This window comes from Rana temporaria, chromosome 9 (genome assembly GCF_905171775.1).
Source record: "Rana temporaria chromosome 9, aRanTem1.1, whole genome shotgun sequence".
NCBI classification, from domain to species: domain Eukaryota; kingdom Metazoa; phylum Chordata; class Amphibia; order Anura; family Ranidae; genus Rana; species Rana temporaria.
The window spans coordinates 70,919,314-70,937,813 of record NC_053497.1 but is presented as its reverse complement, the minus strand read 5'-3'; the positions used below and the strand labels follow the sequence as shown (position 1 = coordinate 70,937,813).

General features: G+C 41.5%; 1 protein-coding gene across 2 annotated transcripts in view; it reads left to right on the top strand.

Annotated features, from left to right (window-relative positions):
- ARHGEF6 (Rac/Cdc42 guanine nucleotide exchange factor 6) overlaps positions 1 to 18,500 on the top strand; it is a 174,133-nt gene that overhangs the window by 51,197 nt on the left and 104,436 nt on the right. For both annotated transcript variants that reach the window (XM_040323759.1, XM_040323758.1), the window contains exons 5-8: positions 697 to 895; positions 6,304 to 6,374; positions 9,267 to 9,361; positions 10,773 to 10,868. In XM_040323759.1, coding sequence (XP_040179693.1) covers positions 697 to 895; positions 6,304 to 6,374; positions 9,267 to 9,361; positions 10,773 to 10,868 — 461 coding nt within the window. The remainder of the gene's footprint in view (positions 1 to 696; positions 896 to 6,303; positions 6,375 to 9,266; positions 9,362 to 10,772; positions 10,869 to 18,500) is intronic.

Below are 18,500 nucleotides of genomic sequence, written 5' to 3'. Positions count from 1 at the left end.
AAAACATTCTGTTGGTGTTTCGCGCAATTTTATACCATAGACATATCTATCAGTAAGCCTGAGTTCACACATATGCGAACACAGACATCGCATGTGATTCACACCGCAGTGCTGGTGCGGATCACATGCGATGTCTGTGCAATGTGAATTTAGCCATACAGTTGTATGGCTGAACTCGCATTGGATTTGCACAAAAAAGGTGCAGGGACTTTGAACTGATCTAGGGGTGTCATTAACTTTGTATCGACACCGCAGTGGTTCGCAAAGGAGAGAGATGAGATGCGGGAACTGACACTGGAATCGCGCTGGTTTCCGTATCACCATAGTGTGAACCCAGGCTAAGCCAACATTTCTGCATTCAACATTTTTTATTTTTTTATATATATATTGGTCTTATGTAATCAAATTTTTTGAGATGCTGAATTTGGGGTTTTTGCTCGTTGTAAGCCATAATCGTCAAAATGAAAAGAAATGCTTAAATATATCACTCTGTGTAATGAATCTACACAATACTGTATATGAGTTTCACCTTTTCCATTGAATTACTGAAATAAATTAACTTTTTTTGATGATATTCAAATTTTTTGAGAAGCACATGTATGTCATTCAAAAGGCCTAAGTAAATAAAGAATTTGTTCTAATCTCTGCTATTCATGTTACATAAAGATTTATTTTATTTTTTTTCCTTCTTGAAAGGACATGACCGGTAATGGCAGCAGTGTAATTGTGAAAGCAAAGTTTACTTTCAAACAACAGAATGAAGACGAGCTATCTTTTTGTAAAGGTGACACCATCCATGTCACCAGAGTGGAAGATGGGGGCTGGTGGGAAGGATCACTAAATGGCAAGACGGGCTGGTTCCCCAGTAACTATGTGAAAGAGTTCAAACAGAATGGTAAGATCACAGAATTGTGTTTTGAACATCATTTTTTTTTTTTTTTATGGGGTTTTTATTTTCTTGTATACCTTTTTATGCTTGAGTTGGTGCTTTTTGAGCAGCCAAGCAACTAGCATTCTCTGAATGGAGGATCAGTAAATGGCATTTGACATATTTATCTCTCAGTATTGGAAAGTAGCCCTTCTATTTATTTTGTGTCTACTCCTTGTGAGCTTCCACTCTACTCTGTGCTTTCTAAGCAACCAAAATAAGTATTAAAATAAATAGATTTCATAGCATGAATAATTGGTGCACAATAATATACATTTATGAAAAATTGGAAAACTAGAAAGTCAATAGGCAGCAACATCCTAGACCATAAAAGCAAAACCTATAATTAGGAAATTAAATACCTTCCAACAAAAATATATAAATTATATAAGGATAATAATTCACAAAAAAGTAATAATCCCTATTGACATTCAGAAAGCAAAGAGCCAAGCAGGAAAAGACTCTGGGCTAGATTCACAAAAGAGATACGACGGCGTATCTCCTGATACGCCGTCGTATCTCTGTGATCCGCCCGTCGTAACTATGCGGCTGATTCATAGAATCAGGTTACGCATAGATAGCCCTAAGATCCGACAGGTGTAATTGACTAACACCGTCGGATCTTAGGATGCAATTCTAGGCCGGCCGCTAGGTGGCGATTCCATTGCGATCGGCGTAGAATATGCAAATGACTAGTTACGGCGATTCACGAACGTACGCTTTACCCGTCGCTCTAAATTTACGTTGTTTCCGTCGAGATACGCCGCATGAAACTAAGGCTGCCCTCTAGGTGGTGTAACCAATGCTAAGTATGGCCGTCGTTCCCGCGTCGAAATTTTAAAATTCACGTCGTTTGCCTAAGTCGTCCGTGAATGGCGCTGGACGCCATTTACGTTAACGTCGAAACCAATGACGTCCCTGCGACGTCATTTAGCGCAATGCACGTCAGGGAATTTGAAGGACGGAGCATGCGCAGTACGTTCGGGGCGTGAATGCGTCTAATTTAAATGGTGCCCGCCCCTTTTGAATTAGGCGGGCTTGCGCCGAGCGGATTTACGTTACATCGCCGCAAGTTTACAGGTAAGAGCTTTGTGAATCAGGCACTTACGCTGTAAACCTGCGGCGGTGTAAGGTAAATGGGATACGTTACGCCGCCGCAGCGTAACGTATTTGTACCTGAATCTGGCCCTCTGTTCCTCCTCAATAGAATATGTCACAAACCTTTACACAGCTGTCATGTGTAATTCCGATAATGTGTCCAATATGTTTATTTCCAATGATCGTCGGCTCCATCTAGTGGCCATAATGCTGTATTTTACTGAAACACTGTAAAGAGTTATTAATCCTGAGTGTCTGATGGGGTTTATTGAGGTTATACTATTCACAAATCAGTGAATTAATGTCTAATAACATTTTATATATTTTTTCAAGTGCAGACTATATTATTGTCTAATTACCGCTGAGGTTTTTCACTGCAGTTTGATTCCTAAGTGGTTTATTTACTGATTGCTAGCAAATATACACTAATATTAACCCTAAGGCCTGCCATAGATGGTTTGAATCTCGGCTGGCTCCTGTTGATTCGAACCATGTATGTGCAGGCCAACGCTGTATACTGGCCTAGACCAACAAGGCCCAGGCCTAGGGCAGCACGGAAAGAGTCCCCGCCGGCTTGCGCTGTTAGTGTAGAGCCAGTCTTATGGGGCGCACTGGGCAGAGGCAAATTAGTCTAGTGCCCCCATAAAGTGGCCACACTGCTTCCGGTATGCGGGCGGCTGGCGTTCCGCAACTGGGAGTAGGGGCTTCTAATTTTGGCTGTACTATCATCCTGGACCACAAACCTTCCTCACTGTGCTATGTTTTCTGCTGCACCATTGGCATGGTTATGTCTTATTAGTCCTCTCCATAAAATTATCTGAAATTTGTGCTTAAAGTAGAACTATAGGCAACACTTTTTTTTTTTTTTCATTTTGGATAGAGTAAGGGAGGGTTATAGCCCCAGTTAGTTAATTTTTTACCATCCCTGTCCCATTGCAGAGATTTCCCTTTACTTCCTGCCCCATAGCCAAACAGGAAGTGAGGAGAAATATATGCAAATTAGGGGACTCCATTGCCCCCCACCAGGCCCTCAGAACTTGTGTCCCCACTCATTTTTATTTATTTAAACAGCAAGGGGTGTGGCCTTGACAGGAAGGGGTGGGTCATATTTAAACTAGGGGGTGCACAAGTTTAGTCAGGCCTAGGGCAGCACAAAACCTAAATACACTACTGGTGCAGGCTGAATATACTCAAGTTGATCAAACTGCAAAAATCACTAAAAATGCATAAGTGTGAATCCAGCCTTAAGGTTTGTTTTTTATTTTCTAAATAGGTTCCTTTAAGCTAGTGCATTGTTGGTTCACTTACCTTTTCCTTCGATTTCCCTTCTAAATGTTTTTTTTTCTTTGTCTGAATGTCTCACTTCCTGTTCCTTCTGGGTAAGCTTGCCCCCATCATCCGAGCAGTTCTGGTTGGGGGTTAGTCAGCATGCTCGCCCCCTCTCTTGGGATTAAATCCCTGCAGGGAGACGCTTTGAACGTTCACAGTGTCTCCCCGCCGGGATGTAGTCCCAAAGGAGGGAGCGAGCACACTGACTAATCCACAGCCAGAACGGCTCGGATGATGGGGGCAAGGAGAAACAGGAAGTGAGACATTCAGACAAAGAAAAAAAAACATTTAGAATGGAAATGGAAGGAAAAGGTAAGTGAACCAACTATGCACTAGCTAAAAGGAACCCATTTAGAAAATAAAAAACAAACCTTTACAACCCCTTTAAGATTGTATGTGCATAATCAAAAAATAAACAATGCAATTCAAACATGTATATGATCTGAAAAGGAAAAACTGACCTAAGAGTAAATCTATATCAACACCCTCTCCGGTTCCAAAAAGTCTGAAAACAAATCAAATTCAGCAGGGTGAATGGGCCGAATTGAAAACGCATCCAATTAAACCCGAATCGAACAGATGTAGTTTCCAAGGAGTGTGGACACATTAGTATAAAGGTGTACATATTCGCCAGCACACCATGGATTAACAAATTATGGATTAACAAATTCCGTCCAAAGGTTTCTTTTATTGCAAGAGATCAGAGATAAGTGCTGTGATGTGATCTCTTTCAATAAAAGAAACCTTTGGACGGAAGTTGTTGCTCCATGGTGTGCTGGCAAAGATATGTACACTTTCCAGGACCCAACTGGTAATTGCTGCAGCACCCACCATTTTAAGAGCCATACTTGCCAGGAACGTGTGTGACAGGAATATTGACAACACTTTAGTATGAAGACACCACCGTGATCAGAAGTGATAAATAAACCCACATAGGTCACAAGCGTGTGTGCTGATCCACAACTTAGGGATGCATTCCTCTGTCTGCCAAATCTCAGATTCATAATGGACAACAGCTCCCAGCAGACCCGGGTGGATGAGTAAGCATGGACGCTCATCTGCAGCTGATATAATGGATTCCTCTTTACCTTTCTCAGAGGGCTCAAGTGGATCCCTGATTAACAGCTCATGATAGATAATGAAAAATTGGAGGAAGACTGATTATGCATGATCTTTTGATAAAAAATCTATTTGTTTTAAAAGGCGGACCGCGCCCTGCAACGTTGCAACTGGCTCCTTCCAACACGTTTCCCCTAAGGGGGCGTTGATTGGGATTGGAGAACTATGCCTGGAGGCCTAGCTCTTTAAATTGGTTATAGTGTTACCCAGAGATTTTTTTCTCAGAAAATAGGTGCAGGAACTCAACCACGACCCGTTCAGATTTCACAAACAGTAGAAGGGTCTTAAAGGGGCATTAAATACCAGAATTGCGTTACATACAGAGTGCAGAGTTCAGGGGGTTACACACAGAGTGCAGAGCTGTCACTTGTAAACACAGAAACCAGACTTCTGTGTTTACAAGTGATTGTGGTGAGCGGGCACCAAAGGGTCTGAGCCAAAGGTGGTGGAACTGAGTTCCCCCAAGTTCCCCCTGAAAAAAAGCCCTGGTGTTACCACATCTGTCATTTTGCTGTCTATCCAGGAGGAGCATTGTCCCCAAGCCTAGGTTCACATTGGAGCGATTTGTCATGCGATTTGAGAGATTAAATCGCATAACAAGTCGCAGCTTATTGGAGGCAATGACACTGTTCCAATCAGTGCAACACATTTTGCGTTGCCGCTCCGATTTGCTAAAGTCGTTTCTGTACTAATTTTGCAGATTTCAGGTGCGACTTCAATAGACATTTGTGCATGAAGCCACACAGATGTCTATCAAGTAGCACCTGAAATCACTTCAAGTGAAGTAGCCGATTTCAAAAGTAGCATCAATGTGAACCAGGGCTTGGACAACAAGCTAGCACTTCGCTGTCAATAAAGTGGCGTACTAAGTGGGGGGCCGGGTGCCACACACTGGGGGTGTCAGGCCAGCACACACCCCCCCCCCCGCTGCGACTGAAGCAGACTAGCGGAGACAGCGCTGCGGGTTTAGGCAGCGGCACCGCGCAGTCACAGAATACACACGGAGAGCCCGAGCTAGTGGCTTTGCAGGGAGGGGGGTGCGAGCCGTACCTGAGTGACACCCGTCAGCACAGATGATTAGGATATGCACAGCACTGTGTAGACATAAAGGAGGAGGGGGAGGCGGCTTCACAAGTTCACTCTGCTCGGCTGTGACAGCCGCTGCCAAGACTGATCAGAGCCGCGACCACGGAGAGAAGGGGATCGTTGCGCGGGGTCTCTCCCGGGTGTGCCGATGGGTGTCACTCGGGTGCAGCTCGCACACCCCCCCCCCCCTGCAAAGCCACTACCTTGGGCTCTCCGTGTGTGTTCTGAGGTACATTATGGGTCTGAAAGGGGGGGGGGGGGTCTGTGCACCGTAGGTGGGGTCTGCACTGTAGGGGGGTCTTTGTAACATGCAGGGGTCCAGAACTGTTAGGGGGGTGTCTGTGTAACATACAGGCATCCAGACCTGTGGGGGGGCTGTGTAATGTAAAGGGATCCAGAGATGCAGTTGTGGAGAGAGGGTACACAGTAGTGACATAAAAGATATTGAAGGATGCAGAGATATGCAGGGGGCACATTGGGGTATTTTTACATTTTAGGTGGGTGCCAGAAAAAGGATCTGCCCCGGGTGCCAAATGCTGTAGGTACGCCCATGTGTCAATAAATACTTTTTTGTCATGTAATTACAACCATGATATTGTGGTAAGACTGGTCATTTTTCTCTCATTGCTGTAATGTTTAGGCATTTTTGGTTCCTCCCATCTATGGATAAGAGAAGTTTGATATCTAGAAATATGAAGCAGTTCCCTTTTCTTAGTGATAATGTATTTGCTTTTGTTTTGTAGATAAACCGCTTTCCCCAAAAGCACTGAAAGGGAGTGACGGTGCACAGCTAACCAAAAACTATTACACTGTGGTAAGCAAATAAGTCCTATCCAAAGTGGAGCTGCAATTATCCTGATAGGAGAAAATGAATAATGGTTTAGCAGTTATGTAATCTGTCCTGTTATTTGCTTGTTTTACGCTTTATATTTTCAGATGTCACATGCTTCATTTTATACTGCTTCTTGTCCAAATCGCCTTCCATAGCCCCCATCATTAGTCCACAAAACGATCAGAGAACTAATTGTAGCAATACGTAAATCAGTTTGGCAGAATGCTGAGATTTCACCCCCCCCCACCACAGAGGTTTTACAAGAATTCAAAAAATATGCCGACTCCTGTACATGTGGAAGGGCCTTGTGTTCCTGAATCCTCCTGCTTTCTTTTGATCTGGTTGTGATTTTCTTTTTGCCAGCAATGCATCCTCCGGTGAAGTTCACCACTGCAATGGCTCCACTCACAAATTAACATACACTATATTACCAAAAGTATTGGGACGCCTGCCTTTGCATGAACTTTAATGGCATCCCAGTCTTGGTCCGTAGGGTTCAATATTGAGTTGGCCCACCCTTTGCAGCTATAACAACTTCAACTCCTCTGGGAAGGCTGTCCACAAGGTTTAGGAGTGTGTCTATGGGAATGTTTGACCATTCTTCCAGAAGCGCATTTGTGAGGTCAGGCACGGATTTGGACGAGAAGGCCTGGCTTGCAGTCTCCGCTCTAATTCATCCCAAAGGTGTTCTATCGGGTTAAAGGGGTTGTAAAGGTTTGTTTTCTATTTTCTTAATAGGTTCCTTTAAGCTAGTGCATTGTTGGTTCACTTACCTTTTCCTTCCATTTCCCTTCTAAATGTTTTTTTTCTTTGTCTGAATTTCCCACTTCCTGTTTCTCATCAGTCAGCTTTGCCCCCATCATCCGAGCCGTTCTGGCTGGGGGTTAGTCAGCCAGAACAGCTTACTGAGGAGGAACAGGAAGTGAGAAATTCAGACAAAGAAAAAAAAACATTTAGAAGGGAAATCGAAGAAAAAAGTAAGTGAACCAACAATGCACTAGCTTAAAGGAAACGATTTAGAAAATAATAAATGAACCTTTACAACCCCTTTAAAGTCAGGATTCTGTGCAGGCCATTCAGGTTCCTCCACCCCAAACTCACTCATCCATGTCTTTATGGACCTTGCTTTGTGCCGTGGAGCGCAGTCATGTTTGAACAGGAAGGGGCCATCCGGAAACTGTTCCCACAAAGTTGGGAGCATGAAATTGTCCAAAAAGTCTTGGTATGCTAATGCCTTAAGAGTTCTCTTCACTGTAACTAAGGGGCCAATCCCAACCCCTGAAAAACAACCCCACACCACAATCCACCCTCCACTAAATGATTTGGGCCAGTGCACAAAACAAGGTCCATAAAGACATGGGTAAGCATGTTTGGGGTGGAGGCACTTGACTGGCCTGCACAGAGTCCTGACCTCAACCTGATAGAATTTTTTTTGGGATGAATTACAGTGGAGACTGCGAGGAAGGCCTTCTCGTCCAACATCAGTGCCTGACCTCATAAATGCACTTCTGGAAGAAAAGTCAAACGTTGCCATAGACACACCCCTAAACCTTGTGGACAACCTTCCCAGAAGAGTTGAAGCTGTTATAACTGCAAAGGATGGGCCAATTCAATATTAAACCCTACGGACTAAGACTGGGATGCCATTAAAGTTCATGTTCATGTAAAGCAAACTTTTGGTAATATAGTGTATGAGTTTTAAAGGGTTTTATTACCCTGGGTGAGTGTTAACAGCAGGGAAAGGGTACCTTTTAAAGTGGTTGTAAAGGCAGGAGATGTTTTTTACTATATTGCATTTTTTGCATGAAAGTAAAAAAAAAAAACTTCTGTGTTTAAAGGGTAAGTTCACCTTTTCAGAAAAAATAATAAATGCATTTTTTTTTTGCGGCACTTTGCAGGCGCTGCCCATTGATTTAAATGGGCAGGGGTGCTTTAGGAGCAGTGTATATCTAAAGTCCCTCAACGAAGCTGCTTGCAGGACTTTTTTTGACGTCCTGCCAGCGCACCACTCCAGTGTGAAAGCACTCAGGCTTTCACATTGGAGTGACAGGAGAAGAGCTTTACAGGCGCTATTTTTTAGCGCGATCGCATCTGTAAAGTGTCTCAGTGTAATAGGGGTCTTAAGAAGGTGCTCCTAACGATAGCTTGTTATGTGTATAAAAGACTCCTGTCCGCAGAATCTTTCTTCTATTCAAACCTCACCATCATGAGCGAGTTTGGGGCGGAGGAACTTAACTGGCCTGCAGAGTCCTGACCTCAACCTGATGGCCATTTCATCTGCTTCTAAGAGAACCTTTATAAACTTCCTAATGCAACTTTTTGGTGAGCCTAATTCTTCATACCTACTGACTGAATACTGACTACTGCCCCTTGCTTAGGTCTAGACCAGTGGTTCCCAAACTGTGGCCCCGGGGGCCAGATGCAGCGCTTTGCCTACAACATTGGGCATAGTTCCTGCTGCTAACACTGGCAATGGGGCACTATTCCTCCCACTGCCAATATTGATGGGACACTATTCCTCTCACTGCCAATATTGATGGGACACTATTCCTCCCACTGCCAATAATGATGGGACACTATTCTTCCCAATGACACCAATGATGGGGCACTATAACTCCCCCTAATACCAATGAATAGGCCTTGTTTACTCCCACTGACGCCAACTTATTTTCTAATCCCCACTGGTCACAGTGCGGCCCTCTAAAGTTTGAAGGACCACAAACTTAAATAAAGTTTGAAGACCCCTAGTCTAGACTAATCACAACACTGTATAATTAATATATTATTATTATTTTTAACAAGCTAGACATTCTGTAATTCTGCTCTGCCTTTTTATATTTTTAATGTTGTTGTTTTTGTTGTTCTCATATTAAGGTATTACAGAATATTCTGGAAACGGAGAGAAGCTATGCTAAAGAACTTCAGATACTTATATCAACTTACCTCAGACCTCTTCAGTCATACGACAAGTAAGTTAAAACAAACTTGTCATGAACAAAGCATAGGGCTGGCCACTTCTAATCTCTTCTGAAAATGCTAAGTGCCTGGCTGTCATGCTGAATCTTTGTCCTGACAGTAAATTAGGTGAAATTTCCCTAACAGGGAAACAGCTGGAAGTAAAAACCTGACAGAGGCTCCAGTTCCTTCTCAATCTATCCAAAACAGAATAAAACATTGAATGTAATGCTGATTAGGGTAGGCTTAGTTGTCTCTGTCTTTTATAGCGAAACTAAACTTTGCAATTATCTCCACGCCAAGGATGTAACATCTGCGGAATCCTTCACTACTCCCAAAATCTTCCTTCCTCAGTCTTTGGCTGTCTTGAGTGGCTGGTCAGGGAATAATGCAACTCTTGGGCCCCTTTCACACAACAAGCCCTCTCTGATCCGCCTGTCCATTTTTCAGGTGGATCCAAGTGGGCCTTCCATTAACTCCTATAGGCAGGGGGATGTCGGTGAAGATGTGTCGGCTGACATCCGTCTGATCTGCTAAAATCGGACGTTTGACGATACATTCGCCATCCGTCTTATCGGATCGGCTGAGATCTGATGAAAACTGCCTGTCCGTTTTCGTCCGATCTCTCCATAGGAATCAGCGGCGCTCTGACAGGCCCCTCCCCTGCCATGCGCCGGCTCAGCGGAGAGATCTCCTGCTCCGCTGAGCGTATCCGCCTTGTGTGAATGAGGCCTTATGCTTGCGCGTAGGAGTTCGTTCATTTGCCAGCCAAGAATGTGCACTGAGCTGCAGATGCACAGTTCAGTTACATTTCAAAGAAGATGGCGAACAGACAGGGGAATTTGTTTTATTGCAGAAAAGACATAGAAAGTCTCTTCTACAATAAACATTTTTTTTGTTTGCTCCCTTAGTTTCACCTTAAAGCGGAAGTAAACGTTCATAAAAAAATAAATAAAAAATCCTCCTGCAAGGTAATACTATATTGTGCTAGTATGCAAGATATACCCTAAAACGGATCCCTGTAGCATTGCGCTATCATCGCTGACAGGACTATTATCTTCATCCCCTCTTCCTTCCGTGTTCGTGGACTGCGGTCATTTGAATGGCCGAGCTGCGATGATGTCACGGCCATGGCATAGAGCGTTGAAGTGATGGCATGAGTTTGCTGTTCCTTCAGAGTGCATGCACCGATGCATGTTTAGGAGATGATATTCTTTGTACCTACATTTAAGATTTATTATAGGCTTTCCTGTAGGTAAGTGTCCAAGGGGTGTTTACTACCGCAGAAGCCATCTATTCATACACCATGGGTGGTGACCGGCAAGCAGGAGCCTGTAATGCTTCATCCCAAAATCCCAATCCTAGTGTGAAAACTCCTTCTTTTTAAAGGCTATTTTTTTTGTGGTTTTTTTTTATGTTTTTCAGGTTAAGTGCTGCGGATATCACATTATTGCTGGGAAATTTTGAGGAGATCTACACCTTTCAGCAGACCCTCTGCCAGGCACTCGAAGAATGTGCAAAGTAAGAGTTCCTAGAAGATTTTGTTGTTGAACTTTGTTTTCTGACATTTTAATGGCATACCTTATTTTAAACTATGGTCACTTACAAAACATTTATCTTTGTGTTAATGTTGTCTGAGCTTTATCAGTACGGATAGTATTTAGGCAAAACTGTAATGCAGACTAGCATTGCACTTAAAGGGGATGTAAAGGTTCCTTTTTTATTTTATAAATAGGTTCCTTTAAGCTAGTGCATTTTTCGTTCACGTACCTTTTTTCTTTGATTTCCCTTCTAAATGTTTTTTTTTTCTTTGTCTGAATTTCTCACTTCCTGTTCCTCCTCAGTAAGCTTGCCCCCATCATCAGGGCTGTTTTGGCTGGTGGTTAGTGAGCGTGCTCGCCCCCTCCCTTGGGACTACATCTTTGCGGGGAGATGCTGTGTTTCCGCAGGGATGTGGTCCCAAGGGCATGCTGACTAACCCCCAGCCAGAATGGCTCGGATGATGGGGACAAGCTTACTGAGGAGGAACAGGAAGTGAGAAATTCAGACAAAGAAAAAAAAACATTTAGATGGGAAATCGAATGAAAAGGTAAGTGACCCAACAATGCACCAGCTTAAAGGAACCTATTTAAAAAAAAAAAAACGAACCTTTACAACCCCTTTAAGATAGCCAAGCGTATTTAGATATTCGGTGCTCAGCCATGGGCTGAATAAGAGAAAAATCACTGAATTCCCCCATTCAAATAAAACCGTGTGGGAGATCTGCACCTCCAGCTATTGTATTTAGACAGCTGACTGCCTGAGTACCCAAACAGTGACATCTGATCGGATGCAGTCGCTGTTGAGATGAGAATTTTTACTCTGACTCAGTCAATTTTACATTTGACTTTTGTTGAGCTTGGTGGTGCCAACAGGGCCACCCACGGCTCAGATTTTTTCCAATTCACAGAAATCAGACGACATTTGAGTTATGTATGGCTTTCATTAGTCTGACTGATATCATCAATATATACTCACAAAATGACTCCTACTGCTGTCACCATTCCCAACACTGCTATTTATTAAGCGATATCGTATAGGAAACTGCCCTGGAGAGGTCGGAGAATACTGACTTCAAAATTTCTTTATCCGCTTGTTAAGAATATGTAAATATTTTAGCACTTTAGCAAAGGTGCACTTTAATGGTGTTAAAAGGCTAAGGTCATATTTTCCTTAAACTGGCCTATGCACACTGGAGGAAACAGTAATTTACACTGCAACTGTGCCATTTGTAGTAATATTGTTTAATGAAAATCCCATACCTGTAGGCCTTTTCTGTCACCCTTAAAGCCTGGCCAAAAAAGTACTCCTAATGTTTACTTTCCTATGTCCTAGTATATTTTTAGGACGTGGACTACAACAAAATGGCAACAGAGGCCATTCGGACAAGGCTCAGCAACCATTTTGTTGTAGCCCTAGCCCTGGAACTAAGTTGGGATGCAGGAATGTAAACATTGGGAGTATTTCGGCCAGGGTTTGTGGGTGACAGAAAAGCCGTAAGGCATTTGCATTAAATAAGAATTCTAAGTAAGGATGTTTTATACATACAGTTAAATTAGTTGAGCTTGGACTGCATTCTGCACGGGGTCCAGAAGCTACTGGAGATCTTTGAAGTCTTTACTTCAGTAATTTCTAGCTTTGAGGGGGCATTGGCTAGGTATGGTATATACAAAGTTGCATCGGTCCAAGCAACAATATACCATACCTGGAATTCGTTTATAAAAAATAAAAAAAAATTACAAATCGCACAGCGCATTTTTAACTACCGGGGCCCCTTGTTTTCTTCTTTTTTTTTTTTTTTTTTTTTTTTTACAAGAAACCAAGCATAGACGGTACAGTTCAGTTACAACCACAATCGAAAACCTACATGAGAAATTACTTTGATAAGGGCAAATCTATGTCTAACTGGACAAGTATCTATTAATGATATCAATGTGAACTGCGATGTCGTTATCTATAACGTTGTGTGACTCCTAGCGCTGATGTGTTAAATCCTAAAATGGGTAAGGTCATTATCTTCCCACGATTGTAGGTCCCAATGAACTGTCTGAGCCCCGGCCAGTAATAGGTCGAGGAAAGGAAAGAACAAAGGGAGGACAAAGAACAAGGGGAAAGGGAGAAAACGAATGAAAGGAATGGGAGGGATGTGTAAAGAAAAGAGGGAAAGAGAGCGGACACGGAGACGGTGGACTCGCCGCCCCTCTTAGTAGTTGTAGTGAATCGTTCCTCATGATCCCAACAGGGACACACCTTCATCAGATAGAATAAACATATTCCATAACCTCCATGCCTGCGAATGTTTCTCCTGTTCTGCGCTGTAAGGACCAAGTCTTCAAATTTTTCCATTTCCTCCACTCTGCGCAGCCACATCCCCGCAGACGGTGGTGTGCTGTTTTTCCACATAAGAGGGATGCAGGACTTGGCGGCGTTCAAGTGCCGCACGATCAATGTTTGATAGCTTTTTACTGGAATCGTGGTAGCGTGGAGCAGAAGGAAAGCTGGATCATTAGGGATTGTGTGTGCTGTAAATTTCTGGGTAACCGTTTGCACTGTCGTCCAGAAATGTTGTAACTTAGGACATGACCAGAGGATGTGGAGGAGTGTCCCTCTGTCCATCTGACATCTCTAGCATCGATCATTGGTGGTTGGGAAATATTTGTGTACTACCTTAGGAGTATAGTACCATCTAGTCAGAATCTTATAGTTAGATTCTTGGATTTTTGTGCAGATAGACGTTTTTAGGGCGCACCTGATTATAGTTTGCTTCTGGATGTCTGTGAAGGAGCATTGTAAGTCAATTTCCCACTTTCGCAAGAAAGAGAAGTCGGGTTGTTCTGATGGAGAGTTAAGTAAGGAATAGGTTTTTGATAGTAACTGGGCTAAATTCCCATCGTCCCTACAGTAGTCCTCAAAGGTCGTCGGTGTCCGGTTGAATCGATCTGGGTGAGGAAAGCGAGTGTAGAAAATTATGTAAACGTATCGCCTTCCAAAATGGGAAGCAAAAGAGGCCAGTGTCACTCATCGTGATTGAATGGTAGGCCATCGGTTCCCCTCCAGGTAGTGCAAGGCAGGCCCCTTGTTTTAATGGGCCAGATTATGTAATAGGTGAACTTAAAGTGGTTGAAAACCTCAGACATGAAATATGAACAAAGCATATGATTGATTGATTGATTGATTGAATGACTTGTATAGCGCTACACATGCGAACTGAATCGCCTCTAGGCGCTTTTTCCAGCCAGTGTCTGCTTGGCTGGTGCGGTCATTTTACCCCGTAGGATCTCGACACGCTTGGGACAGACAGTCCCTCTATAGTGTGTACTTGTCCCAATTAAAAGCTCTATGTATGATTTCTGTCTGCTTACAGCCTCAGCTCTGTTGCTGTGTGTAGGGGGGGTCACTTCTCTCCAATCAGCTTTCAGACTTCTCCTCGCTTAGCTGTGCAGAGTGTAATTTTAGCTCTCCTCCCCCTTTTTTCTGACCTGTCAGACAAGCTTTGTAAATTCAGCACTTTAAACAGCTGTAGAGAAGAGAAGACTGCGTATGTAGGAGGATTTGTTTCATCTCCGTGTATCACTTAAGGATACTCGCTTCACTCAGTATACTGTATGTAAGGATTCACAACCACTTTAAGGTTAATATACACTAGTAAAAGTTTGTTAAAATGTTTAAATTTGAAGGAATGTATTTTACATTTTCTAACCGTTAGTGCAGTTAAAATTACATTTGTCTTTGACCACAGTGATCGGAAAATGTGAAGGAGCAGAATGGAGAATTTTTCTCAAACACATTTCTAAGAGTGTGTGTTTTTTTGTTCAAATTTTCGTTTGCGGTTTGTATTCCATTTTGGAATGGTTGGAATTTCCTGAACTAAATTCATCAAGTAAATGCACTGAGAATTTTCGGACAAATATTTGTATGTTTGTTCAAAAATTTACTAGTATATTGGTGAGCTTTACACCTTCAATAATGCATAGATGCAGTTTATCTCTTTATCCACTAGATGTCACTGTTTTGCTCTTCTTAGAGGGGTGAATAACATGAATTGTTGACCAATTGCCTGTGTGACTTCTGTCACTAATAATTTAAAGTAGATCTTACATCAAAAAAGATCTAATTACAGTTGGATATAAATAAATATAACTGAAATTATTACAAAAAATACACCCCGTCTCCCAGCAAGCTCACCTAGGCAAGGATCTTTCCTTTTATACACCTGTGTTCTCAGCCAGGAAAGTAATAAATGGGAAAGACACCAGTGTGTGTCCCTTGTAAGGACATCAAGTACTGAAAGTTTTTGATTTATTTAGAAGCTGCCCTTTCACTGGAAGGAAAAATAATTGGAAGTCTCCAATATCTATATTTACTTAATCAGTTTCCCCAATTTAAGCTAAATGCTTTAATACATTTATTTTTGTAAAATAAAACGAAAATATCAATAAACGGGGATAGAATATGTTATTGCTAAAAAAAAAAAAAAAAAACTACAATGTCATTTTAAAGTGTATGTAAACAACAAAACTTTGGATGTCGGCCCCAGGTGATGGACTTGCCCTCGCTTATTGCTCTGATGATCAATCTGAAATTTTGGATTTCCTATCACTATCTGTCTTTGTAGTAATGACTCCCCCACTGCCAGCACGTTTTTAGGAGCAGTTGGGTGTTTTTTTCAGCTGCTCCTAAACTCTCCTTAATGTTATCTTATCAGTACATGTACACGGAGTTATAGTCGAGTTTAGAAGCTTTTTTTGGAAAGCTAATAATGTGTTCAGGACGGATGTTCAGATGCATTTGAAACACCAAATGACTGTAACAGCATGTAAATGCGGTAACTCGCGTTTAGCCACGTTTCGTTTACAGGCATATTTGATGGAGATACATTTTTGACTATTTGACTATTTGCAAAAAAAAAACGTGGCATGTAAACGTGGCAGAATGAAAATTTTTAAACGTTGGTTCCTATCTGCCATGTTTACTCGTTCAGGAGAGGTTTTAGAACGTCCCGTGTACCCTAAGCCTTATAAAAATGCAGCTTGAGTTTTTGTTGGTGCTTTTCTCCTGCCTGGAGGAAGCCAGCTGCGACTCCTCACAACCAGCTCCCCACTGCGCATGCGCGAGCCATGGTGCTCTACCAGAACTATCCCGCAGCCTTCTGGCAGGCAGGATTTCTCAGAATAATCACCCCCATGTTTTATAATTGGTTCACTGCAAGAAGTCTGCACAGATGTAGAGGCTGTTGCATAACATACAGAAGCTATATATTGTCTGTTGTCTAGGCTTACATCTTTGCGGTAATGTTTTGCCTGCTGTACCCATAGAAAACGCAGGGGAAAAAAAATCCTCAACCCAACTTTAAAAAACACAGCTGCACGGAACTGCATGGTGCTGCGGCATCATGTGATTTTTCGCGCTCAAAAAGTGCCGTTTTCCAATGTGTTTGGTTGTAAAAGAGCCGTTCTTTTTGCCTGCAGGTCGGGAATGTGTGCAATTTTGCATGCGTTCCTGATCTGCACACATGTGAACCTAGCCTTAGGCTTAGACTACAGTGGAATTTCATATTTGGTAGGAAAACTGCAGCTATGCTAGTAGTTCTTTTTTCTTAGGCTTATATGGACAGTTTTTAGTGGCGGTGTTAGAATAGCCTATTTAACTACGGGAACAGGAGCTGGTAAAGATTTGGTATAAAATTGGCTTCAATGCTTGCAGTGCATGTTGTTGTCATAAATTAATTGGGTAGTTTTTCAAGGTTTTGTCACAAATAAAAATATACGGAAAAAAAACTGAAATCAAAAGCTATCAATCCACATTACACTTGTCCTGTTGCATAAATAAAACAGATTGCCTTTAGTTGAGTGGAGAGGGATTAGAACAGCTTTCAGGTATCAGTTCCCTCACTTGGGAGATTCACCCACTCTTTATGTTCTGTTATCACTTTGCATGAAAGTGAAAGACTATGCCAAGTTTTTGATTTTCCCCTGAACAGGAATCAGGCCCCATACACACGATAGAATTTATCCGCAGATACGGTTCAGCGGACCGTATCCGCGGATAAATCCTCTCTAAGATTTCAGAGGATTTCAATGCGATGGCGTGTACACACCATCGCATTGAAATCCGCGCTGAAATCCTCTGCCGATGACGTGTCGCGCCGTCGCCGCTATTATGACGCGGCGACGGGCGCGACGCTGTCATATAAGGAATTCCACGCATGCGTCTATTCATTACGGCGCGTGCGGGGAATCCCTTTGGACGGATGGATCCGGTAAGTCTGTACAGACGAGCGGATCCATCCGTTGGAATGGATTCCAGCAGATAGATATTCTGTGCATGTCGACAAATATTTATCTGCTGGAAATCCATTCCAGGGGAGATTTATCTGCGGATAAATATCCGACGGAGTGTACACACCATAGGATCTATCCGCAGAAACCCATTTGATGGGATTTATCTGCGGATAGATTCTATGGTGTGTATGGGGCCTAAAGGGGAAACTCTCTAATAACTAGACTGCACTGCCAAAAAAATCGTTTTTTTCGTTTTCGTTTTTTTTTTTTTTTAATTCGTAAATTAGGGAAATTCGAAAAATTCTCTTTTTCCGTTTTTGTTTCATTCGTTATTTTTATTTTTTCGGAAATTACTAAATTTCTAAAAAATATTTTTTTTCAGTTTTTTTGCTTTTTTCGTAAATTCGGGAAATTTTCGGATTTCCGAAAAAGCAAAAAACAGAAGAAACGAAAAACAATTTTTTTGTCGGAAATTTATGAATTTTCGAAATTTCTAATTTTTCAATTTTTGAAATTTCTAATTTTTAAATTTTTGAAGTTTTCAATTATCGAATTTTTTAATTTTCAAATTTTCATATTTTCGAAGTTTCGTATTTGTAATTTTTCAGTTTTCGAATTTTTCAATTTTCGTAATTTCGATTTTCAAATTGTTCAATTTTCGAAATACGAGAGTTCGGAAATACGAAAATATTCGGAAATACGAAAATTCGGATATACGAAATTTCAAAATTTCGAAAATGGAAAAAATCGAAATTCGAAATTTCGAAAATTGAAAAATTCGAAAAGTTTCAATTTTCGAATTTTTCGAATTTCGGATTGTAAAATTGAGAAATTCGAAATGTTTCAATTTTCGAAATTTCAATTTTCGCATTTTTCAACTTTCGAATTTCAAACTTCTATTTTTTTCGAACTTCGATTTTTAAAAATTTCAAATTTTTTAAAATTTCGAAAATTGATAAATTCGAAAATTGAAAAAATCGAAGTTTGAAAATTGAAAAAGGTTTCAAATTTCGAATTTTTCAATTTTCGAATTTTTCCATTTCTAAATTCGTAAATAAAAAATTTGTAAATACGAAAATTCGTAATTAACGAATTTCCGAATTTTCGTAAAAAAACGAATTAGAAACAAAACGAATTGCATATGTCTACTAATAACTACTTAACCTCTCAAAGGTTTACCCAACCTTTCTTTTGGTGGTATTTGATCATCTTTTTTTTTTTGTTTTGTTTTTTTGTGCTAGAAACAAAGGCCAGGCCAATATGTATTTTTCTTCATATTTTTGGTAAAAAAAATCCCAATAAGTGTATATTGATTGGTTTGCGCAAAAGTTCT